This window comes from Schistocerca americana, chromosome 3 (assembly GCF_021461395.2).
Source record: "Schistocerca americana isolate TAMUIC-IGC-003095 chromosome 3, iqSchAmer2.1, whole genome shotgun sequence".
Taxonomy (NCBI): Eukaryota; Metazoa; Arthropoda; class Insecta; order Orthoptera; family Acrididae; genus Schistocerca; species Schistocerca americana.
In genome coordinates, this window is record NC_060121.1 from 751,858,631 (window position 1) to 751,886,136 (window position 27,506).

General features: G+C 38.3%; 2 protein-coding genes across 3 annotated transcripts in view; one reads left to right on the top strand and one right to left on the bottom strand.

Moving 5' to 3' along the window:
* Positions 1–3,562: 3,562 nt before the first annotated feature.
* On the top strand, positions 3,563–22,175 carry LOC124607381. 2 transcript variants are annotated; one of them, XR_006978823.1, is made up of 2 exons: positions 3,563–3,728; positions 21,879–22,175. XR_006978823.1 is itself a non-coding variant. In XM_047139697.1 (2 exons), exons 1-2 carry the CDS (start codon positions 21,098–21,100, stop codon positions 21,977–21,979), a joined length of 762 nt encoding a protein of 253 aa, XP_046995653.1. In that variant the 5' UTR covers positions 20,179–21,097; the 3' UTR covers positions 21,980–22,175. The 2 variants fall into 2 exon arrangements, 1 of the variants encoding a protein (XP_046995653.1); XM_047139697.1 differs by lacking the exon at positions 3,563–3,728 and adding an exon at positions 20,179–21,758.
* The window catches only part of LOC124607382 (cytosolic carboxypeptidase Nna1-like), a 533,373-nt gene continuing 527,886 nt past the window's right edge, over positions 22,020–27,506 (bottom strand). The window contains exon 19 of the mRNA XM_047139698.1: positions 22,020–23,061. Within this exon, the coding sequence (XP_046995654.1) occupies positions 22,518–23,061 (544 nt within the window). The 3' untranslated portion in view covers positions 22,020–22,517. The remainder of the gene's footprint in view (positions 23,062–27,506) is intronic.

Here is a 27,506-nt window from a genome sequence, read left to right on the forward strand (position 1 = left end):
AGCTACATGTTTAGTATCCAGTATTCGTTTTGAAGTATACAAGAAATATTTTCTGATTGCAGATTTAATAGTCAAATATAAGCTGTTTTTCCATGAATAATTTACAAATCTGCTTATATATATGACATGCTAAGTTTGTTACAACATGGTGTTGATGTCCATCCACTCTTTCATCAAATGACTACATAATGGTAGTGCTGTAGGTAACGGGAGGGAGTTCTCTACTTTGCAGGCCACCTTATGGCGTGTACTTTAGTTCAACATCTTTTGTCCCCTCCCCGTTCAGTTGCGGAGGTGTGTGGAAGGAGTGACTGTCAGTAAAGTTCTGTATGTGCTCATAATTTCTCTCACTTTATCACTGCTGTCATTTCATTAGGTGTATGTTGCAGGTACTAATACAAGGTCTCTTCAGAAAATTCCAGAACTTGGTCCACAAAATTTTTCTGCTTTGGAAATAAAAAAGTGTCTACAGGGGTCAGGTCTGGAGAGGACAGAGGATGAGGCAGCACAGATAATTGATATTTTGTGCAATAGTCACACACCACCGAGGATGAATGTGCATATGTGTTATCATGATGCAAGAGCCATGAATTCTCACACCACATTTCAGGCCATTTCCTTCTCACACTTGCCACATGATGTCACGTACTGATAGTACTATCGATTAACAGTTTGTCCATGCAGCATGAATTTATGATGAACTAATCTTTCAAAGTAAAAGAAAACTATCAGCATGACTTTGACCTGACCTGACATGCATTTTTTAATTCCTGCAGAACCTTTATTGTCCCATTGTGAAGGTTGAACCTTGGTCTCAACATCGTAACCGCAGACCCACATCTCATCGCCAGTTGTTTTCTTAAGGAATATATCATTCTCGTTTGTGCGATCCAAAAGCTCTTCACAGATTGTGAGGTGAGGGTCTTTCTGGTCTTGACTCGTGCTGTGGGATGAACTTGACACAACACGGTGCATCCCAAGATGCTATGTCAGGATTTCATGACATGATCCAATCAAAATGTTGTATTCTTCTGCAATCTCTCGGACAGTCAGTCTTCAATTGGCATGCACAGTTTTGTTGACGTTCCTGACATGAGAGTAGTTGTAGACACTGAAGGGATCCTGAATGAGGGTCCGGCCATTTTTAAATCGTATGAACCATTTGTAACTTCGAGTATGGCAGGCCTCCTGCGCCATTTTGGTGTGTGTGTGTGTGTGTGTGTGTGTGTGTGTGTGTGTGTGTGAGTGTGTGTGAGAGAGAGAGAGAGAGAGAGAGAGAGAGAGAGAGAGAGAGAGAGGGGGGGGGGGGGGGTGTAGGTAGGTTGGTTGGTTTTCTTGAGTTTCATACAAAATTTAAGGCAGATGATGCACTCCTCTAACACTGTCATCTTGAAATTCACAAACTGTGTCTCACAGTGTTCTTCTCAGTATGGCACTCATCAATAACTAACAGACATATGACAATGAAACTTCTAGTAGTTACACATTAAATACAGGCATGTCAACTGCATTTCGCTCCAACACACCATTATGCAAAATTACAAACGTTACGGAATTTTTTGAATGGACCTTGTATGTTGCTTGACTCTGAAATATACCCTGGACTTGCATTCAGGACGACAGCAATTCGCATCCATGCCCGGCCATCCTAATTTAGGTTTTCGTTGATTTCCCTAAATCACTAAAAGCAGATGCCGGGATGGTTCCTTTGAAAGGGCATTGCCGATTTCCTTCCTCACCTTTCCCTAATCCCGAGCTTGTACTCCATATCTAACGACACAAGTGATGATTGGATGTTAATCATTAATCTCCCTACTTGAAATGTACTCACTCAGAATTTCAACTGTAAACCTTTTAGTAATGCACAATGCTTATCTCATAGTGCCTGCCTGCCAAATGACAATAGAGGGTTTCTTTATACTCAATGGATGAAAAAAAAAATCAATAATGGTAGATATTACGTGGACAGGACCTGGAATAGTTTGTGTATTTCTGTTACAATTGAGCTAAATAACAGATACAAGGGGAGGAGCCTCATTCAGCTGTGAAAGAGAGTAGTGCAAGACCATTAATAAGAACACTATCAGGAGTGTCATGGAGAAGGTTGGTGCAACAACATTATACACAAGTGTGGGCTTTGTTGAGGTTCTGCAGTGGAATGTTAAAATCTGTATGAATAAAGTCATCATTAAAGTTAACCAGGAACTCCACTGGGATGCTGTTAACTTCAGGTGCTGCTGTTGGTAGATAAAGACTACACAAGATGTTGCCTATTCCTTAACAAGAGCGGGAACGATAGTTTAGCTGAACTGGTAGCAAATATGTGGGGCAGGGGCGAGGGGCAGCAGGAGTGCCACCAATGGTAGAATTCCTATGATTTGAGCTGTGAGAGGTAACACTACTTTAAATCCGCCATTCAGATAGCCTGCTTCAAAAGAGGTACACCTCAACGAACTCGCACACCTTAAAGAAACTAGTTTGAATAATCATACTGTTGTGCGTCAGAATGTTACAAGACTAAAAACAAAGTTAATGAATTTTTGTGTTAACACAGTCTAGAATGTCAAAAGGAAGTCGACGCATTGTATGTCCAAACACCACGTAAATGCCAAACTACAAATTAGCAGCCCATTTCTGTAGAGAAAATATGGAGAAAGGAGTTCAGTATGTAAAAAAAAATAGAGATCCTATTGGAATCTGGTTTTTGCTTTGATCAACAACTAGAAGCCTGTGCCTGCGAATTGCTGCTACCAAAAACATCATAATTATTACAGTATAAAGACCCTCATAGGGAACCATTCAAATACTTTTAGAAAAATTGGCATTATTATGCCACATAGCAGATGATAGTTGGTAAACATTTTTATGGGAATTTTCCGAAAGATTCAGAAGAAAGAAAAATGATTTAGAAATGTTATTTTACACTTACAATACTAGTTGTTGCGTTAATTTTCCCTACCACAGTTACAGAGGAAATCAGTCTACCAATAGACAACATTTTTGATGGTGAATTCTTCAGTGATATATCAAACAATGGAAAATCCAGGATGGAATGTAACAATATGAGAGAAGGAAAGTTGCTACTCACCATATAGTGGAGATGCTGAGCTGTGATAGGCAGTGTAGTTTCAGCTCTCTCAGACTGCAGAGGTGTGTGTTTGACCATGATGCACAAGTAGCCATAAAAAATAACTATTCTGATTAGAGTGAGGTAGTATTATGGAAAATGGACAATGGGAAGTTTCAAGGCAGCCTTGCAGGAAGCTGATTGGTGAGTGTCTTATTTTGTGACAGGTGTTAGTTTCAAGTTAAGCATATTTATAGATGAGCTTCTATAAATCTTTAGTAATTCCTTTTTGAACAAAATGAAGTGTGACATTAATAAGACATAAAAAATCCCCTAATTATAAAAGGAATCAAAATAACATATGCAAGCAAAAGGAAATTGTTAGGATGAACAGATAAGTAGGACTGATAACATATTACAGAGAATACTGTGTTACTTTAAGGAATGTGAAATTAACTATTCAAGCAATAACATTAAATTTATATGGATAATGTTTAATCCTGCCAGTGCATTCTTTTGTAGTGACTCAGTGAAAATAATAAAATTATGATCAGTTGACTATTTTTGACAAATTTATTTCTGTGATTTAGGACCAGAAAACCAAGGGCCGCTGAGAAAGTAAAAAACATCCTACCATACCAAGATATTCTTTACTAATAAGGTAAATTCTGAATATACACATTTTGGCACATAATTTGTCTACGTTTCCACTTAGTTGTCTTAATGCCAAAGGCACTTGTCTATATCTACATCTTCATAATCCATGAGCCACCTAACTGTATGTGTTAGTAGAGGATACTTGTGATACCACTAACAGATCCCCACCTACCCTACTCCATTCGCGAATGTGGTGTGGCAAGAATGATTGTCGGTAAGCCTTTGTATTAGCCCTGATTTGTTGAATTTTGTCACAGTGCTCATTTCAAAAGATGTATGTGGGAGGAAGTATTATGTTGTCCGATTCCTTCCAGAAATTGTTCTCTTGAAATTTCAATAGTAAACCTCCCTGTGATGTACTATGTCTGTCTTGTAACTTCTGCTACTGGCATCTCTGTAATGCCCCTGTGCTGACTAAACCATCTTGTTACAAAACATGTCTTTCTTCGTTGGATCTTCTCTATGCCTTCTATCAGTCCTATCTGGTAAGGATGCTGTATTGACGAACAATACTCAGTTCTTTTTATAGAGGAGATTTAATTCTCCAAAAATGTCATAAATCTTGGGCATAAAACATATTCCATATCAACAATACAGGCATATAATTATGTGCATCTGTCCCACAACTCTTCTCGAAAACAGGAATTATCTGCATTTTTCTCCAGTCTTTAGGTATCTTTCCATATTTCAGCTATCTACAGCTACCAGAAGGGGAGCAAGTTCTTTCATGTAATCCTTGTAGAATCATACAGGTATCTCATTTGGTCCTAATGCCTTTCCACTACTAAGAGATTGTAATTGCTTTTCCATTCTGCGATCAGTTATCTCAAAGGTGATTTTGACGTTGATGTGATGATTGAAAGGAGGGATCGTGTTACGATCCTCTGTGGTGAAACAATTTTGGAAGACTGAATTCAATATTTTGGCCTTCTCTCTGTTATCTTTAGTTTCGGCACCAGTATGGTCAATGAGTTAATGAAAAGAGGATTTTGAACTGCTTACTGAATTACACAAAACCAAAACCTCTTAGGATTTTTAGTCAGATCAGTTAATTTTACTTTCAAAGTCGCTGAACACCTCTTTCATTGCTCTCCTTACACTCATTTTCATTGTCGTACCTTGGCACCAGTTTCTATATACCCTCTTCATACCATGTGGCTGCGTGGTTATTCAACTAGGACATGACGGCAGACTTCAGATCTTCATCATTTGCAATGCATTCTCAAGATCCTTCACTTTTTGGAAACAGGAACAAGTCTGATGGCACCAAGTCTGGGCTGTAGGGCGTGCAGCAAGGCTTGTGTATGCCGGGCAGTATGCTAATGCACGTTGTTTACAACAGGATAATTTCACACAAGATGTGGTCGTTTCAGATAGTACGACAGAGACGTTCAAGGGTAGCACAGTATGCATCACTATTGATTGTTGTGTTGGGAGGCATGAAATCAGTGAGTAGGACCCCTTTGTAGTCCCAGAATACAGAAGTAACCAGTTTTTGAGTTGATGCAGTTTGTTTAAACTGAAGCAGTATTGTTGTAGATTAGCTAAAATATTGTGGTGTCCGAGATCTTGATGGTAATTGGTTTTCTTCCCGTATAACTAAAAGTATGCAGAGCATTGTGTTAAGAAACTCGGGGAACGTACACAATGAAATAGTATCTTCAGAATGGGGACCAATCATTATAGATATACCATAGGAATCAATATTGGGTTCACCCTTGTTCTTGTTATGTATAGATTATCTTCCATCAAACAACAAAGAAATGAAAATAGTTCTCTTTGTTGACAGTGCAAGTATTGTAATCAAACTTAACTTCGAAATTTAAATAATATTTTCTTGAAAATAAATTACAGGTTCTCTGCAAACAGACTTTCACTGAGTTTATTTAAAACATAATACATGTAAGTCAGTATTGCACAAGACCTGACCACTCTGTTAGAAATAATGCATAGGGATAAGTCAATAAACTCAACAAAATATTCAAGACTGCCACAAAATAAGCTTTTGACCAACAAGGTCTTTGTCAAAAATAGACAACAGGTGCACGTGCACGCGCGCACACACACACACACACTGGCAGCTGAAGCCAGACTGGCCGAATGTTTATTTTGTGAGAGAGTTTTCGTTGTGCCTATCTGTGACTCAACATCTCCACTATATGGTGAGTAGCAACTATCCTTTTCATAATATTGCTACACTCCAGTGATTCTTCCATTGAATGAAACAAAGTATTAATAATTCTTAAGCATTTATGTGAATAAGAACCTGAACTGGAAGTCTCATATTACAGATCATCTTAAAACATCTAAGCCCCAGATTACAGATAATATCAGATTTTGAAGATGAAAATTTAAGAAATTGAATTTCTTTTACTATTTTGTTTCTGTAATGTCTTATGGCATCATATACTGGTGTAACTTGTCAATGAGGAAAAAAGTGTTTGTTGCAAAGATACCATGTAAATGGTTGCATTTTTTTCTTTTTGCACTGAGAAAGTGTACTATAATTGTAAACCTAACTTACTCCACATACAGCGAGACGCGACAATGATGATGCACAGTAAGTGCAAATAACGAAATAACTGAGTCACAGTGCCTACAAGTACCAGATAAACTATAAGCTAAATTCTAGGCAAACCAATGTGGATACAATTTCGTAATCACTAATGGGACTGGAAAATAATTTTGATAAGCTGGGCATAATCTGTCTTCCACTTGCATAAGTTCTAAATATAGTCAAAGTTTGGTTTCAACTGTTGCAGGTCCAAATAGTGTGACCCTTTTAGATTTAAAATGATCCCACATATGTGCTTTCTTCTTTTATTAGTTTACACTGTCAATGTTAAGGATTTTTATCATAAACACACAGACAGTGTACTGTGATGATGCTTCTAGTCACCACAACCCCATTTCTGTCACTTTTGCACTAAGAAAACTGGTAGTAAACTTGGGCAAAAAGACTAGCTCACAACCCTGTAGATTGATCAGGGTTGTTCAGTGACACCGTAGAATATACTCCTTTCAGGCCACTCACTGAGAATCATTTTGGATATACAAATATTTTTCACACCCTTACCAATCCCCAAACAACTGTAAAAATCCCACCATGTCAACTATGTTCGCCCATTCCTAAGTCAGTCCTAGCTTATGCACTGTCTATCAAATATGCCCCCAGTATTCTCAATAGTGCCACAGCTTTTTTTCCCAGTTTGACTTGTAGGATTGTCATGGGTGTGTGGATTTTCTGCTGTAAGGTCCATTTTTGATTCACTTTAAAGGATGGGGCATGATTTTTTCTAACCCTTTGGTTCCCAGTCCTCCCCTATGGTGTCATCACCACCTTGGTTCACCTAGGACTTCGCATTTCTCTATCTTGATTGACTGTCTTCTGCCAGATTTGCTTGTCTTCTTTTGACTATCTTGCTACCTTCTTGTTTATGCTTGTCCTTCTACCTTCAATTAATAATCTAGGTACCTTTTACTTATGCCATGCTTATGGATGGGTGACCCCTACATTTGTTAGGTGTCTGGTATTATCGCTACGGCGGTCGAATTTGTTGTATGTTTCTTTCAGGAATCGATCAGTTGTTTATAAATAATGTCCATTTCAAGAGCTTCATGTAAGTCTGTGATCCTTGTCCATGGTGGGACATCTAAAATCACTGCAGGACTTTATTTTGCACTATTTGGAGAGCCTTTATATGTATGTTACTTGTGGTACCCCAGGATGTGTAACCGTAAGTCATCACTGATAAGACTGTAGTTTTATAGTGTGTCCTCTTCATTTAAATGGTGAGATCTTTGGTGATGAAGAAGGGGATCAAAGCTTCAGCTATTGCAAGTCCTTTATTGGTTTCTCCTGAATGTGGTTTCTAAAAACCAATTTAGTATCCAAGTTCACTCCCGGATATCTGACTTCCCGCCTCCATGGTAGTTCCTGGATGTTTAATTCTTCATCACCAAAGATCTCACCATTTAAATGAAGAGGACACACTATAAAACTACAGTCTTATCAGTGATGACTTACAGTTACACGTCCTGGGGTACCACAAGTAACATACATATAAAGGCTCTCCAAATAGTGCAAAATAAAGTCCTGCAGTGATTTTAGATTTCCCACCATGGACAAGGATCACAGACTTACATGAAGCTATTGAAATGGACATTATTTATAAACAACTGATCAATTCCTGAAAGAACGCTGTTCTAATTTGTTGATCCCTTCCCAATAATAGGAGTTGTCCAAGTCTGCAAAATAGCTATTAGTTGCTGCAATCTTTCCTTTAGGATTGGTATCTTCCTAGTGAAGTATACTGCTATTGTTTTTGTGGCACATAAGTGTCATTTTGTTGCCCTTGCACCACATTTCAGTATGTCCGGCTGCCTCTGAAGATGCCTGATGATGGTTTGATGCCTTCTTCTGCTACTGAAGACAGAGGTGCCAACAGTGAAATGGACTATGTTTACATGTGCTGCAAGGGGGAGATCATTGGCATTAAGGTTTAATAAAGTCTAGAAGATAACTGGCTCCTGGGATATGCCTGCTCTCATTAATCTCCTTGATTTTCCACTCACTACTACCATCAAGGGACACTGTGTTACATAATTGTCGATAATCATGACCTACCTGTCCAAAATTGTTGGCTTCTCACTTATTTGTGGAGAAGCTTATGTGCCACATCTTGTCATAGACCTTCTCCCAGTTGAGGAACACCACTGTAGCTGAGTTCGATAGGTTCACATTTCGCACTGTGTGTTCAGTCAGTTGCAATATTTGTAGCTCCACTGGGACTTTCTTTTGACAACTGAACTGTTCTGCTCTGATAGTATGACCTTCCAGGAGGAATCGCTCCATCCTCTATAAAAATACTCACTCAAAGTACTTTCCCACTGTTTTGAGCTGGCTATTTGGACAGTAGCTGTTTGGCATTTTTAAATGCTTTCCTCCATTGACATATACGAGGGGCATTTGAAAAGACCCTGCAAAAATAAAAATTACTTATGTGTTTGGGGTAAACCTTTTTTATTTTTCAACATAGTCTCCTTTTAGACTTATACACTTCGTCCAATGCTGTTCTAATTTGTTGATCCCTTCCGAATAATAGGAGTTGTCCAAGTCTGCAAAATAGCTATTAGTTGCTGCAATCAACTCCTCGTTTGAATAAAATCTTTGTCCTGCCAGCCATTTCTTCAAATTGGGGAACAAATAGTAGCCCGAGGGAGCCAAGTCTGGAGAATAGGGGTATGTGAAACGAGTTAATTTTGCACCCCAACTGGTGAGGTGTGTGCTGGTGCATTGTCGTGATGGAAAAGGACATTTTTGCGGTCCAATCGCAGGCATTTTTCTTGCAGCTTGGTTTTCAAATGGTCCAATAACAATGAATAATATGCACATGTAATAGTTTTACCCTTTTCCAGATAGTCGATGAGAATTATCCCTTACGAATCCCAAAAGACAGTTGCCATAACTTTTCCGGCCGAAGGAATGGTCTTCACCTTTTTGGTGCAGATTCTCCTTTGGTAACCCATTGTTCAGATTGTTCTTTGGTCTCAGGAGTATAGTAATGTATCCATGTTTCATCCACAGTGATGAAACGACACTTAAAGTCCTGCGGCTTCTTCCTGAACAGCTGCAAACCATCCTTGCAACAATTCACACAATTCCGTTTTTGGTCAAGCGAGAGCAATCGTGGGACCCATCTTGCGTATAGCTTTCTCATGTCCAAATGTTTATGTAAAATATTATGTACCCATTCATTTGAGATGCCCACAGTACTATCAATCTCATGCACCTTAACTCTTCTGTCATCCATCACCATATCACGGATTTTATCAATGATTTCTGGAGTCTTAACTTCCACAGGGTGTCCAGAACGTTCAGCATCACTTGTGCCCATATGGCCACTCCAAAAATTTTTAAACCACTTATAAACTGTTCTAATCGAAGGTGCAGAGTCACCATAATGTTTATCAAGCTTCTCTTTAATCTACTGAGGCATTTTGCCTTTCATAAAGTAATATTTAACCACCACACGAAATTCTTCTTCGTCCATTTTTTGACAATCACTCGACTTCCTTGATTGACACGAATGCCAAACACAAAGAAATAGACCAATATGGTTGAAACTTGGTGTGCGTTCTTTCCAAAGATGCTACTAACTAAACATGACCTTGATATGCACCGGCAGTGCCATCTCTCAGACTTTGCACGGACTTTTCAAACGCCCCTTGTATACTCCGCTAGCCACGAAGTGGTGTGTGGTGGAGGGTGATTAATTTTGCTTCTTTCCAGTTGTTGGGGAAGTGGCAATGCATTACACAGCAGTTAATGATTCATGGGAGTAGTACCAGTGGCTTTTCAGGGAGGTGATTTGAGTGGGCATGGGAAATTTTATCTAACTCAGATGCTGACTTCTCTTTCTTTCTCCTGATGATATTTCTAATCTCTGTTGGGGTTATTTCTGGTTTATCTTCTGTCATCCGGTCGTGAAAGCTTTCATACTATTTCTGGTTTGTAAGTCTCTCTTTCATTTGTTTTTTAGGGCTTTAATGATGCGCCATTCATCTGGCTTCTGGAGGGTTATTTCAGTCATCATGCCCTCTCATTGTTCTTAACGTAATTCCATAAGGCAGTTTTGGGTTCCGCGAGTTAGTTATTTTTGTTTCTTGTCTGTCCTTGGAATCTCTGTTCTTTGTCCTGGCTCTGTTCTTCTGGTGCCTTAGTTCCCTTAGCATGGATGGAAGTTCTTCCTTATGATCTTCTATGGTTGTTTTGGTGCCGATGTTTCGTCAGGCAGCTTGTATGGTGACGGGGCAGTTAATTTCGCCATCTGTTTAGTCTATTGTGGACAGATCTGTGTCTTTTCAGGTGTATTCAGTTAAGACGTCTTCTGTACTGGTTCTTGTGAGTAATGAATTTGGTTTTGGGGCGATTTGATGGAATCCGAGGTATAGTCGGAAAAAATATTGGCTGAGAGCTGTATTGATTTCCTATTAGATATTCTGTACATCAACAAGTTAGCAGCCTGCTTATCCCCCTCAGAGCAAGAATTGAAAGGAGAACAATGCTTGTTCACACCTAGTGATAACCACTTTGCCAAGTGGCACAATAAAGTTGTCTGATGGGTCCGTCATTCGGTTTCGTCACATATTGGATTTGTCTGGAACACTTCATGTCAATATCACCATTTACACACTTCTGCAAACACTAGCAACCAAGCAGATGTTGCATCAAAATTGCATGGTGAACTTAACCATTGCAGTTTTTGTTGGTAGTGCTGAGAGTTGATTACGTCAACATTTCCCCACACATGTCTCCGCCCACTGCAAAGACCAATATTGTCATTTAGATTTTTGTTGATCAGTTTCAGCAAGTATTTTTGAAGAACACTGATGTGAAGAAATAGCATACTACGTGTGTTAAAAATTTGTTTTTTAACGCAACTAGTGTGCTATTTCTTCACTTTGGATGTCTTATTCCATACACACCACCAGGCCTCCCTCCCCAGTGGGATCGTACTACTTCTTTGTGCCATCTATACTCGGTTCAGATAGTCAAAGATGAAGACTGGATGTGATGAAAGCTCAAAAAGTAGTAAGACTCATTCACACAGTGAAAGTAAAATTATGTTCACCATAATTTCAAAAGAACAACTGGAAATATTTATTGAAAACTGTGAAAATAATATAATATAAAATAAGAATATTGGCACTCGATATTGCCATTTCAATATAGATTATTGGTGAAAAAACATCGCCAATGTGTATTGATATTTTCTGGAAAAAATGTTGATACAGTGATATTTTATCAACAGCCCTAGCAGACAGCTCCCACAATCATGACTCTGTCATCTGTTTATTTCAAAGCATTATGTAAAGTTTTTGCTGTAGAAGGATTACCAGAAACAATTACCTTAGAAAATAGACTCTAATTTACCTCTCAGTTTCAAACATTTTCTAAAGGAAGTCTCATGTCTATTCCATTCCACCCTCCAAGCAATGGCAAACAGAGCATTAAGTTTCAATATTCAAAAACTAAAGTGCATAATCTTCATCAGACATGATTTTCACAATATTCTTGAGAATCTCTGGAATCATGCCAATAAACAGAAATCCAGTGTAGCTCATACCTGGGCTGCCTCTGTCATTCCTGGTTTCACTGACAGCACAGTGATGTTAGGTACTTGAGCAGTTACGTCTTGGCACTACAGTCTGATCTAGGTACACAGTCTGGAAAGATCATGGACTGCAATGACAGGGGAGAGACTGAGTACAAATTGATAATGGTAAATATTTATGTTTTTTAATTTATTTATAGCAGATTTTCATTTATTATTATTGTAGCTGAAGAAAGCAGTAATAAAAATCACTGTTTTAAATGTCTTTGGAATGTTACATTCCCTCCCTCCAGTGATATGTTGACAGTATATTTTTGTAAAGTATTTGTGAAACAAAAAGTAGCAAATTGTAAACTAACATAATGTGAACAGATAAAAAATCTACCCACCCAGCAGCAGCAGCAGCAGCAGGGGACAACACTTATGAAGGATATGGAAATGTACAAGGTTGTGGAGTCAGTGGCTCCCTCTTCTGGGAGAAGGGCAACGAAGTGGGATGAAGGAAAATGACTGGCAAGGTTTAGGAAATGGGTCACATGTGTGTGAGATGCATTTGGGTGAGGGCGTGCATGTGTATGTTGACCATATCCAATGAAGGCCTTGTTGACCGAAAACTCAGTTTCTGACAGTCTTTTTGTAGTGCTTATCTGTGACTCGGTGCCACACCGTATGGTGAGTGGCAACTATCCTTTTCATAATAACCACCTAATAAAGAAGAAATTAAAGAGATCTTGAAAGGATTGAAAAACAATAAAGCATCTGGTAAAGATTCGTTAGTCGCGGAACTACTGAAATACGCAGGAGAAAACTTAATAAATAATTTCGAGGCGCTGTTTGAAGAGATTTGGAATACAGAGAAGATTCCGGAGGAATGGAAGACAGCATTGATTCATCCGTTACATAAGAAGGGTGCCAAGACAAATGCAAATAACTACAGAGGTATCTCATTGTTATCAGTGGCCTATAAGATCCTATCCAAGGCACTACAAAACAGGATTGAAAATCAGGTAGAGAAAGAACTGGGTGAATATCAGGCTGGGTTTAGAAAAGGAAGATCATGCAGTGAACAGATATTCAGTCTACTCTCCATAATACAACTTCGCGCACGCACATCGAAAAATCTAGTAATTACATTCATAGACTTCAAAAAAGCATATGATTCTATTGATAGACCAACTCTGATTAACACATTAGAAGAATTTGGGATTGATGATAAAAGCAGAAGTCTAATCCAGGAAACCCTTACGGGAACAAAATCGCAAGTGAAGTTTTTGGGTAGATTGTCACAGCCGTTTGTAATTGGAACAGGTGTTAGACAAGGGGATGGGCTCTCCCCGCTGTTGTTTAACATTGTCCTTGAAAAAGTGGTCAGGGAATGGAGAAAGAAGATGGCAGAAGCTGGAGTGAAAAATGGGATAACGTTAGGAAGAAATAAAACAAAAATTGAATGTCTGGCATTTGCTGATGACATGGCAATATTGGCAGATGACATCGAAACAGCAAAGATTCAGATAGAAATGCTGCATGAGATCGCTGAGAAGACAGGTCTACAAATATCGTATGAAAAGACAGAACTGATGATACAGGACAAAACAGACCCAACACAGACATTGCAAACTAAATATGGAATAATTAAGAGAGTTCATAAATTTAAGTATCTAGGGGAATGGATTACACCGACAGGGTTACCAAATGTTTCACTACAGGAAAGAGCAATAAAGATGGAAACGGCATACCAGCTATGCCGAAATGTATACAATAAAAAGTCGATCTCCATCAATGCCAAGCTCAGGCACTACAATGCGGTAATAAAACCAGAAAGTTTGTATGCGATTGAATGCATCCCACTGAACAGAAAACGTCTGTTGGAGAAATTGGAAATAAAAGAGAGAAAAATACTGAGAAAGATCTTAGGACCTAAAAAGGATGGACAGGATTATAAATTGCGATCCAATAAAGAGTTATACGAGAAAATTGAAAAACTGACAACATCTTTTAAAAAGAGAAGACTGAGTTTCTATGGGCATGTCAAAAGAATGGCACCAGAAAGAACGGCAAAGAAAATCCTGGAATACATGGAAAGCAGAAAGACACAAATTAACTGGCTGAAAGAAATAAAAGAAGACATTGCAGAAATGAACATTATACCAGAGACAGTTTACAACAGAATGGAATATAGGAATGCCATCAACAAAATACAGGGATTCAAAGACCGAACGCAATCAAAGAAGACGGGAACAACCTGGTCGCAAGAACGTAAAGAAGCCCACTCAGAAAAAATGAAGAAGTACTGGGAAGAACGCAAGAAAAAGCACAAGAAATGACTGATGCTTAGCGTAGTCCAAAGTTGACTGTAACGAATAATAATAATAATAATAATTGTGAAAGATGACACACTGAGTTGAGTTGCAGACAGGCATATCAAAAAGACTGTTATACATTGATCTTTTGGTGAAAGCCTTCTACAGAAAAGAAGAAAACACACATATTCACACAAACAAGAACACCTCATACACATGACTGCTATCTCCAACCAGAATGCAAATGTTGCATTGAACAAAAGCAGCAATCTGCAGCAGGATGGGGAAGGGGAAATGATAAAAGGGTACTGGGGATGGGCGAGGGCAGAGGGTTCGCTGTCTGGCGGAGCATGCAGGGACTAGATGGTGACAGGACAAGGCCGTCAGGCACAGCATTGCTAGGGTGTGGGGGAGGAAGGAGCTGGGGGGAATGAGGAATGGGAAAGGGGAGGAGAAGAGAAGAAGAAAAGACCAATGGCTACATTGGTAGAGAGCATTGTGCAATAAGGGTGAGGGGACATGAATTGGGAGGTGGTAATAGGACAGGGACAGAAACTGTTGGGTGGAGGGTGTGGGGACAATAGGTTACATTAGATTGAGGCCAGAATAATTTTGGCAGTGGAGAATGTGTTATAAGGGTAACTTCCATCTGTGCAGTTCAGAAGAGCTGGTGGTGGAGAGGAGGAAACAGATGGTCTGAGTTGTGATGCAGCCATTGAAATCAAGCATGTCATTTACAGTTGCATGTTGTGCCATGGGTGCTCAACTTTGTTCTTGGCCACAGTTTGACAGAGACCATTCATTCTGGTAGACAGCTGGTTGGTAGTCATACCAATATAAAAAGCTGTGTGATGATTGCAGCAGAGCTGGTACATGGCTGGGCTGCTTTCACAGGTGGCCTGGCCTGTGATGGGGTAGGATGTGCTGAGTTGGTGGATTGGGTAGGTCTTGCTCCTTGGTCTTCCACAGAATATGATCACTGTGGCAAGAGGTTGGGATTGGGAGGAGTATGGGATGGGCCACAATATTGCGGAGGTTGTGTGGGCAATGGAACACCACTTGAGGAGGGTCTTTGGTAGGATGACCCTCATTTCAATTCATGATGACAGATAGATCAGGTCTCTGATTATCTATCACCATGCCCTGAAATGAAGGACATGCTTCTCAACATCCTTCCCATCCCTCCTAAAGTGGTTATCTGTCACATACCCAACCTCCACAACATCCTAGTCCATCTGCATGCCAGTTTCAATGGCAAACCCATTGCCACAAGGATCATATTCCTGTGGAACAACCAGGTGCAGGATTTGCCCAGTCCACCCACTCAGCACTTCCTATTCCAGCCCTGTCAAAAACTTTTCTTACCCCATCAGGAGAGGCCAGGCTGCCTGTGAAAGCAGCCATGTCATATAGCATCTCTGCTGCAATCATTGCACAGCTTTTTATGTTGGTGTGACTATCAGCCAGGTGTCTACCAGGATAAATGGCTACTGCCAAACTGTGGCCAAGAGCAAAGTGGACCACAGTGTTGCTCAACAGGCACCTGAACATTTCAATGGCTGCTTCACAACCCAGACCGTCTGGATTCCTCTCCTCCATCACCGGCTTTTCTGAACTGTGCAGATGAGAGTTATCCTTAAAATACATTCTCTGCACTAGAAATTAACCCAGCCTCAAGCTACAGGAACCTGCTGTCCAAAAACACACCACCCAACGCTTTCCACCTCCTCTGTGCTATCATCTCCTCCCAATTCACATCCCTCATGCTCATTGTGTGTGTCTCTCTCTTTGCCAATGCACTCATCAGTCTTTTCTCCTTCTCTGCTCTGCTCCTCTTCCACTCTACATCCCCCTCCTCCCTCCCTCTCTCCCCTAAAGCCTCCCAACACTGCACCTGGCAGCCTTATCCTGCTGCCATCTAGTCCCTGCATGCTCTGCCAGACAGTGCTCTTCTCTGCCCCCGCGCATACCCTGAAATCCCACCCTCTTCCCCACCCCACTCCAGATTGCTGCTTTTGTTCAATGCAACAGTTGCATTCTGGTTGGAGCAGCCAGAGACAGCTGTCATGTATTATGAGGTGTGCTAGCTTGTGTGGATGTGTGTGTGTTTTCTTTTCTGAAGAAATCTTTGGCCAAAAGCTCAGTGTGTAGCAGGCTTTTTGTTGTTTCTGTCTGCAACTCAGCATGAGTAACAATTTATCCTTTTTGTAACATTGTCGATATCCTAAACAGGACTTTTCATTGTTTCATATTATAAGATGCTTTCAAACATTGATTATTTTCAGTGATACATTAGAAAATAAGATAGGCTAAGGGCAGTTAGTAGATTATATTTGTTGACATACTGTAATCACCGGTGCAGACTTAATCATCTAACAATTAATTGAAAAAATTATAGTTTTGTCAGTGGTGGGCATGATAAGGCATCCTCTGAAATGTTACTAAATCTCTTCTCTGAAAACTACCTATAGCAGATAGTTAGGAACTCCAATCATGATGGAAATATATTGGATCTAGTGGCAACAAATAGACTTGGTCCCTTTGAGGATGTCCACATCTAAACTGGTATCAGTGACCACGACACGTTTCTGACAACAATGATTACAAAGTACAAAGGATAACTGCAACAAGCAGAAAGATACATTTGTTCAATAAACTACATAAAAAATCAGTAGTGTCATATCTCAATGAAGAACTTGGAACTTTCAGCACAGGGTGTGAGCATCTAGAGGAACTGTGGCTCAAGTTTAAAAGAATAGTTGACCATGCACTGAATTGATGTGTACGTAATAGAACAATCCATAATGGGATGGAACCTCTATGGTGGACAGCCCGATAAAGAAACTTTCGAAGAAACAGAGATTACTTTATAATAGGTATAAAACAAAGCATATGGCTACAGATAGAGAAATACAGAATGAAACGTGATTGGCTGTCAAGAGAGAAATGCGTGATGGCTTCAGTGACTACCGTAGGAGATTATTGTTAGCCCCTCTTTTAACTATAATCTGTTGTAGATCCCACAAACAAAAAAACCATGCCCAGTTCTTAGAGAAAAGTCCAGGTCACACTTGTCTATAAAAATGGTAGCAGAAGTGATCCATAAAACTAACATCCAATATCTTTGACACTGATTTGTTGTAGAATCTTGGAACATATTCTGAGCTCAAACATAATGAGATATCTTCAACAGAGTGACCTCTACAATACCAACCAGCATGGATTAAAAAAAAAAAAAAATGATCATGTGAAACCAAATTTTCACTTTTCTCACATGACATACTGAAAGCTTTGGATCAAGGATGATGCAGTATTTCTCGATTTCCAAAAAGCATTTGGCTCTATACCACAACTATGCTTATTGCCAAAAGTGCAATCATATGGGGCATCAAGTGAAATATGTCACTGGATTGGGGACTTTTGGAAGGGAGGATGCAGCATGTTATCTTGTTTGGAGAGTCATTGTCAGATGTAGAATAACTTCAGGTATGGCTCAGGGAAGTCTGTTGGGACCCTTGGTGTTCATGTTGTATAATAATTACCTTGCAGACAATATTAACAGTGACACCAGACTTTTTGAAGATGATGCAGTTATCTATAATGATGTACTATCTGAAAGAAGCTGCATAAGTATTCAGTCAGATGTTGATAAGATTTCAAAGTGCTGCAAAGATTTACAAATTGCTTTTAACATTCAGAAAAGTAAAACTGTGCACTTCATAAAATGAAAAAAACGTAGTATCCTATGACTATAATATCAATGACTCACTGTTAGAATCAGCCAATTCTTATAAACACCTTGATATAACTCTTTGTAGGGATATGAAATGAAATGATCACACAGGCCCAGACGTGGCTAAAGCAGATGGTAGACTTCAGTTTATCGGTGGAATACTGGGGAAGTGCAAGCAGTCTACAAAGGAGACTGCTTACAAGTCACTAATGTGACCCATCCTAGAATATTGCTCAAGTGTGTGAGACCCGTATCAAATAGGAATAACAGGTGATATTCAAACTATATTGAGGACAGCATGAATGGTCACAGGTTTGTTTAATCTGTCGGAGAGTGTCACAGAGATACTGAAGGAACTGAGCTGGCAGACTTTTGAAGACAGATGTAAAGTATCCCAAGAAAGTATGTTAACAAAGTTTCAAGAACTGGCTTTAAATAACAACTCCAGGAATATACTACAATCCCCTACATATCGTTCACATAGGGATTGTGAGGATAAGATTAGAATAATTACGGTACTGCATACACAGAGGCATTCAAACAATTAATCTTCTCACACTCCATGCGTGAATGGAATGGGCAGAAACAGTATTAACTCATACAATTAGACGTTCTTTCTGCCATGCACCTCATAGTGGTTTGCAGAGTATAGATGTAGATGTAAAAGGAAATTATGAACATTCAGGAACTTGTGCATTTTTTAAAAAAAAAAAAAAAAAAAAAAAAAAAAAAAAAAAAAAAAAAAAAAAAAAAAAAAAAAAAAACGCACAAGAAAGTTTTCTTAAAATTAATAAAGCAAAATAATACACTGCTAGAATAACTTGTTTTTGATTTGCATTAGAATATGATACTCACACAGCTGTGATTATCTTCTGTGAACTCAGTTTGGCAGGTAACGAAATGTTAAGAACAAATGCTGGTCTGGAAACCCAGTATTCTTCTCCAATGCAAACATGACATTCACTAGCTTAACATAAAAAATCATTTGATACTTAGAATTAAGATCTGTTTATGGACTTCATAACTTCTGTACATTGTGTATGTCAATGACTATCAGTCTTCATTTGCTATTATGAAAAGAAAAAAAAAGTCATAAAGTTTATAATTTTCAGTTGGAGTTATGCATTTTCTTAACCTGGTGGACTGTCCATGATGTAAAACCTAATTACAAGATGTGAAGAGATTCCATGCAGTGGACTAATTATGAATAATAAAGTTCATGCATTTTAATTAATTATTTATTCCTGGTCATTATTTACTCCATCTCTGCATAGCTATGGGAAATATGCTTCAATTGTACACCACACATACTTTAGCCTCACTGTTTGTATGCATTTTTTCTTTAAAGATTTTTTTTTTTTTTTTTTTTTTTTTTTTTTTTGGAAATTAACTGGTTGAAAATGTCATCTAAAATGTACTGTAGCTTCATCTGGTGATCGGAGTAATCAAACAATATGAACTTGTTGACAATGTTGTAAATATTTATTTGCTCACAATTATTGCAATAACATTGGCTATTACATGAGTGCTTCTTTGTTTATGGGAGTACTACAAAAAAGTAACCAGCTTAAGAAAGTGTTAATGCTTCTCGAAAATACTTGGTTTTATTCTTTAGAAAATTACAGAACATATTTGTGGCCTTGAAGAAACTGCATCTGGTTTTTGCTGGGAAAATGTTACACTAAACAATCACACATGTTTAAAAATATACGTTTCAAAATGAAACTAACATTATTTTGAGGACCACTCCATCACTCGTTATTTGTAACAAAATTGTATATTAAATATTACATTAGAAAAGTCTATCTACTGCAAAACTGCAAACAGTACTCAGTACCTGCACAAAAACGTAGTCCATATAGCACAATAAAAACACACATTCTCATGGGAAAAATAGTTTTGTATATGAAGAGTCCAGAGGAAAAACCTGATAAGTTCAAAATTCCAAAATTTCTGTATTTTTCATATTTTAATAGACCAGCCAGTGTAGTTTTAGCTAGTTTTACAGAACTGGTCAAGAACCTGATGAGTCAAGAGATATTCTGATATCTTGTAAGCATGTGCAGGCGGAAAACATTATAAGTCCACGCAAAACAGGGATATCCTGAAAAGTCCAGAGAATGCACCGATAAAATTTTATGACTTAATGATCGTTGTTTTATCATTGTTTCCACAGGCATTGTTGTGTATAAGTTGACCATTGTTGTTAGCTTTGTGGAATTTGTGGAGGAAGTTAGATCTAGCATTGTATTCTGTCAGTGTAAAATGAATAAAGAAGACAGTGATTCATCTACTTGCGAAGAAAATTGTAGAATGTCATCAAAGATGCTGACAAAGAAAAGGAAGAAGTATGGTTGCATTAGAGATGCCTCCAAATGTTTAAGATTGCAGTCACATGAAACAGGAGTACCACGTAAGTGCAAATACAATTGTTTTGATATTGTCAGTGATGAAAATAAAAGGAATATTACTAATAACATGAACCACTTTCAAAATTATGATGAAATAAACCTCTATTTAAGTGATTTAATCACAGTGCTGCCTATACAGCGCAGGCATCCTAGAAGAGAAGTGGAGGAAGCAAAGTTTCGTGATGTATCATATACATTCAGTGTTATATTACCATTAATGGAAGTGTACAAGAAGTACATGTGTACAGGCAAGCATTTATGTCATTACATGGAATAAAGAAGGGCAAGGTAGATCATTTACTGAAGAAACTTAAATCTGGAGACCAACCTCTATGAGACAGCCGAGGGAAACACAGCTCCCGCCCACAGGCTTTGAAAAATGAAACACATACAATAATAAGAGGGCACATTAAATCATTTAAAGGTCATAACAGCCACTACAGTTTGACAAAGTCAGAAAAAATTTACCTACCAGAGTCTTTGAATATTAAAAAGAATGTTACATATGTTCAAGGAGAAGTTTCAGGATCAGAACATGTCATATGAAACATACCACACTATATTCAACTCAGATTTCAATATAAGTTTTGGATATCCACGATCATCTGTTGAAAATAAAGTAAGGCTCCATTCCGAACTTTGATCCAATGAAATAGCCCATGAATTGCATCTCAGAAAACAAAAAGTGTTCTATGACAGGAAAAAAGGGCAAAGATGGAATGTCAAAAAAATTCATCAAAGGTTGCAATTACGATGGACTATAGCAAAAACTTTCCTTGTCCAAATATAAAGACAAATGAAGTTTATTATAAATGACAGCTTTTTGTATTTATATTCAATGTTCACGTTTTGGCAACAGCTATTTTTACATGTATCCAGAGAGCAAAGGCCGAAAAGGAGCAGACGAAGTTTCATTGTTCCTTTATCATTTTGTGCACAATTTTCTAACTCCAGAAGTCGGACATCTGGGGATCTTCTGTGACTCCTGCGGAGGGCAAATCAAGAATGCCACTGTGTTCAGATTCCTTCACCATCTGGTCCATACAGAAAAACGATTGGACTATGTAAAGATGACATTCCTCATAAGAGGTCATTTGTACCTTGAATGTGATAAAAATATTGATATGATAGACCAAACTCAGGAATGTCAAATTCCAAAGGACTGGTGTCAGGTTTTTCAGAATTCACACACACATGCTTTGCCTTTTGTCATCATTGATGTTGAGGAGCAACCAGAGATAATCAAATGCTGGACAGAGCATCTGGATAATACAATATACAAGAAGAAACTCCCTTTCCAGTCCAGGCCAATAAGAGAATTGGAAGTCACACGACACCATGCAGCACTGGTTCGGTATAGAGGAAGCTACAATGGAGCATATGAGCAAGCTTCATTACTTCTTCGTGGAAAGAAAGGGCAAGATTCTAGCCTGAAAGATGGCGAGTTCAGCCTACCCTCTGCTAAATATGAAGGTATAGTAATTTTTTTTTACAGCAGTGTGATATGAAAGTTTTATTTATTTATTGAAATAGTATTTTTTTTAGTATTAGGCATACAGCTATTTAAATTAAGAGATTCTGATTTTTTTGCAGGTGATCTTAAAATATCTGCTGAGAAATACAGAGATTTACAAGACTTGAAAAGATTTTGCCATAGTGAAGTGCAAGTGTATTTTGATCATCTTTGGCATTAACCCACCATCGAAAAAGCACAGGACCTTTTATAGAAGATTATTAAATGATTATATGAGATAATTTGTTGTAACATGAATTTGAAATCTTGTAGTTACCTGCAATATGTTATGAACTTGGCATAATTTTCCTCTGTATGGCCTGCCTTCATAATAAAAATGCATCATATTATTGTAAATCCTATTCAGATGTGTATAATTTCAGAACTGCTCTTTCTCTGAAAGATATATTGAGGTCTAAAACAAAAATGAAGAATATAACTTGAGAAATTAAAATTTTATGAGTCTTGAAACTTTAAATTCCGTCTCCTGAAAAAAATAAGAATTGTGACCTATCAGGATTTTCCCCTGGACTCTTCATATGCTAAGTAAATAAATCAGTTACTGTTCTTCCATTTCCACACTTGGAGGTAGGGAATACCAAGGTATGATATACTTAGAAACATAAATATATGATATGTGCATAACAGTTCAGTCAGTTTGGCACTATTACATTCAAGTAATTTATGCTGCTAAATGCTTCAAGATGTTCAGTTTTTTATCAAGATTTTGTGATTTTCTTTGGTGAGCAATGACCACTGGCTGACTGTAGACGTCTCCCTTTCCTGGAATGTGTAGTTTTACGTTTCTTTTTTTTCTTTTTGGCAGTATCAGCTTGGTGTGAAGGTCCAGGTTCTGTATCAGAGCCAGATTGCAAAGCTTGTTGTGTGAGCTGTATAGTGATATCTGAAGTTGGAATTTCTGTAAGTTTACGGTATCTTTTCCACTTGAGACTTGTGTGACCCCTGTTGTCTGCATCTGTTGACTGCACATTACGTTGTTGATGGGAAGCAGAAGTGACATTCCTAGATGTATCAAATGATATTCCACCAGTTCTTTGTAATGCAACCAACTTCTTTGAACAGGAACGAAGCAGCATGTCATGAGCTGAGAGATGACCACTCCAATGAGTATCGAGAGTCCCGTGACAACTGCACGGTAGAGCTGTCCAGAGCTTCTGGCGCAGTGTTGTACCAAGTTTCACTTGCACCTCACTGGCAAGGTCACCTACTGTATTTTGCCAATAGCCTGGAGCAGCAGTTGCCCTGTAATTTAAGTACATAATTAATATAACTTTTTCTTATACATTAACATTTCCTATTTCACGTATTGAGTTTTTCAGATCCCATCAACAAAAAGAACTTTCAGGAATATGGAATGCACTATGGTATAATTAACAAAAGGGAAACAACTCTTAAAATATTAATCTGTGTTTGGTGTTAACAACAAAACACCACTTTATGGCTTATCACTTTACACTTACGTAAGGTAAATTTAGCCTAGTAAAGTAGAAGGACAGAATGTATTTCAAAGAAGCTGCTACTTCCTTGGCAGTGTGGCCTCAGTTGCCTGAGACTGCAGTCGGGTGTGTGACTTGTGTTCCTGTGAGTGAGTGAGTAAGTGAGTGTGTGTGTGTGTGTGTGTGTGTGTGTGTGTGTGTGTGTGTGGTCTAATTTTGACGAAGGCCTTACTGGCCGAAAGCTATATTTGCGACAGTCTGTTTTTGTTGTGTCTATCTGTGACTCAGCATATCCGCTATATAGCAACTTTCCTTTTCACAATATTGTTACATTTCATCCTGGATTTTCCATTATTTGATTTCTGCTTCTTCCTTAGTTGTATTCAACAGCTGCAGCATATTGTCTACTGGTTAATGTAATACACTGCCAGACAAAAGAAGTGAATCAATCAGAAGAGGAGTAGGAAATGAAATGAAACTTGGCAGTTTGAGAAGATATGTGATGTTATTTCAATGATTGAATTATTGAGTTAAATTTGCAAAGAACTTGGCAGTATCAGCACACTTATCAGTATGATGCTGCGCCCCCTCTAGCCTAGAGGCATGCATTAATTTAGGTGGGAAGGACATCATAAAGCTATTGTATCCACCGCTGATGCAAGCTGGCCTACGAGCTGTTGTAACTGGTTCTTGATATACTGGTTACTGGCACTTGGATGGAGTTGTTGCCCCACCTGGTCCCACACATATTCTACAGGGGAGAGATATGGGGATCTTGCTGATGACAGGCATAGCTCAACAACATGCAAAGAGATCACAGACATATGTGCCATACATGTATAAGCATTGTCCTGTTGAAAAATGACACCATGAAAAACGTCACATGAGAGGTATCGTATGAGGACACTGGATGTCTGTGATGTACCATTGTACCATCAACCATAACCTGAACTCTTATCCAATGGCTCACCTCACCATGAAGCCAACAGTAACACTGGTGTGCCTCTCCAAAAATCAGAGGAATGAGACCTCTCCTCAGGTCACCATTGCAATCACCGATGGTCATGGGGGGTAGTGCAGAAATTTGATTCCTCACTGAACACAATCCAATGGCATTCATCAGGAGTCCACACTTTCGGCTCACAGAGCCACTCCAAATGCAGCCTTTTGCCTTGTGATATTAATAGCAGCCTACACGTGATGCTAATTCCCTAGTCAAACTGTTACTAGCTGATTTCTAACCAATGGAGCAGGATGACAGAATACTGAAGGGAGTCCATGACTTGCTCTCAGATGGAAGGCACATATGCGAAGTTTTATGATATGTTTGGTGTGCAATGTGGTGCTCCTCCCTAGTGATGGTCAGATGCAGTTGACTGGAACCTTGATGACAAGTATGTCTGCCCTCACGTTCCCATGCTGTCCTACGTTGGGCCACTGTCACATCCAAATGCCCCATGAATTTGAATGACTTGACCAGCCTGTCAAATGGAGACCCACAACAATAAACCTTTCAAACTCACTCAGCTGCTGACTACACTGTCTCACATGAATATGCATTGTCTATCTCTCCTCCACAGTCATAACTCAACATTTGATGCTGTTCGTGCCCCATATATTCACTACCAGACCTAGTAACAATACGAAACATGAACAACAGCACTGTGCTCTGCTGGTCATTCTACCTGTTACAGAGAATAGCAACTCTAATCATTTACATATGCAGTGATTGTGTGTACATGTTGACATCTGACCATGTCTTCTGGATGCCTCTGTTTTTTTGATCAGGCAGTTTATTTAGTTTTTTTGCATATCCATTTATCAAAGAAAATAATTACCTACATCAGTAACAAAACAAATTTTTTTTACAAAACAGTAATACTCTCTGATTAGAACTGTTATTTCACATTTGTCATGTGGCATTACAGCAATACCACAGTGGTTGTTCAGCAGATCCAGGGAGTAGCCTGCCAACATGGGTGGTATGCATCAATGCTTGCTGCACCAGTGACAGTGAAATGGACTGCCCCAGCAGTGCCTGATGAGAGATTACAAGTGTAGTTCACATTACTTGAAAAATGCATCTGAACAGACAATTAACGAAGTGACTGCTAGCTCTGACTGGAAGAAGCAAGTTCCAAGGTGTGAAGTGACAAATAACAAGTAATTTTAAACTAATTATATCTGTAATGAATAATTACAATGGATACTCCTACTTGTCATGTAGGTAACAGGAATTTTAAATCTTTGAATCTGGATAATCAGATTATTTGTAGTAATGAGATATGTTTTTAATTTTCTTTTGAATTGGTAGGAAATTCCCAACATCTTAGTTTATGTCAGATGAGAGCTTTTTGAATACCTTTTCAGCAGACTCCATAACCCCTAGACAAGGATGCAATGCCTACATAAAATTATTTTTATTTCTTTTATGCTTGTTGCAGTAGAACTGATACTAATTTTTATCATATCAAACAAAAACCATTAAGGCTTAAATTTTCAGTGAAATTCATGTAGGAATTGTTAATGAGGCCACTGCAAGGTGTGTATTTTATCATTTTACACAACATTCTTACTACAGTGTTTCCTGCCAAAAAATACAGTTAACATGATGATAAATTTCTCTATTATGATTGCGGATAGAGTGTGGCCATTTTTTTCCTTCATATGATGGCAATTCACGCATGTTGAGGCATGGACGGGGACTGAGTTGTTGGTGATTCCAAGTGACAGTTGTGGTACGCACATGGGTGTGATTTCTACTTGAAGAGAGCATATGTCCTGCAAATTATGTCTCTTTCTTGCTTATGCAGAATTTATCACTTACCACCACTGTCAGCGATGACAGCTTGCAACAAATGGAATAGAAATTCACTAAACAATTTGCTGCAATCATGTTTAACGCTCGCATTAGCTATGGTATTCACAGCAGAGTGCTCAAAACGCTTCTGAATGTTCATTGGCTGTTGAAGAATGAATGACGCAGATGCAAAGAAACAAGTCTAACTCAACAGCCATTGTTCGTGACTCCAACTATAATTGCTTCTTTTTTTGGATTTATTCATTCATTTATTCACACATCATCTCTCATTAACCAATCATGGAGCAGATCATTCAAGGATGTGAAGTGAGTCATACTGTACATAAATTAGCAGAAGCAACCACTATACGATACTTCTGTAAAGTATTCTAACAACCATTTAAGACTAATTTTAATTTACTCATGTTCATAATTCTGGAAATAATTTCTAGATTACTTTTTATAAGCAGAAAAGCAGCCACTCCTCATTCTCTTACGCTACTCAGACACTGCTTTCCTCTGTTACTTCATACTAAGAATTTAAGTAACTTTACTTATTTCAGAGACAGCTATAGCTGTCTTTGTAACATAAAAGTTAAAAAAAATATTTAAATGGAATTTACATCTCTGAGTTCAAATATTCTGATTAATTATAGAAGAAGTGCCTATTAAGGCACTCTTTTGCTATGTTTTTGGACATCTGGGGATTTCTACTGTCTGATGTCTACCAGAAATCTATTATGGACTTGTACACCAAAATATTAACCTCCATTCTGAATACTAGACATAGTCCACTTGGAAATTATTTTTATTTCTAGTATTATGGTTGTAAGTTTCACAGTTCATCTTACATTCAGTCTTACATTAACCAGAATACTGTCGGGTAGTAAATGTATTGACACATAAGCTTAAGAATTACAAGATTACAGAAAAGGATTCTGCAAGATATTCGATTATCAACTTCACACGATATTCTCAATGAAAGATTCTCTAAAATACCTACTTTTCTGCCTTTAGATGGATTTCTCCTAAAAGCTATACCATGGGACAGCATTGAGTGAAAGTACGCAAAATGTGCTAACAATTTCATCCACAGGTAAACACAGTAAGAGAGATTTATAAGTGCAAGAAGGCTGAACTCATCTTTTTGATTAACATATCCACATGCTGGAGCTACCTCTATTTGTTATCCATCTTGATGCCTAGAAATTTTACACTTGGGGTTTTACTTAGCTTGCAGGGTGAGAAGCCATGATGGCACTTGAAAGAGGTGAGAATGGTGACAAAAATTTGAAAAAGGTGATGAAATGGTGATATAATATTTTGAAAAGGTGGTTTGAAGGTGACAAATTATTTCAGTAATCAAATATGGTGCAAACAAATTGTCTTAATTTGTTCCCTGCCAAAAAATACAGTTAACATGATGATAAATTTCTCTATTATGATTGCGG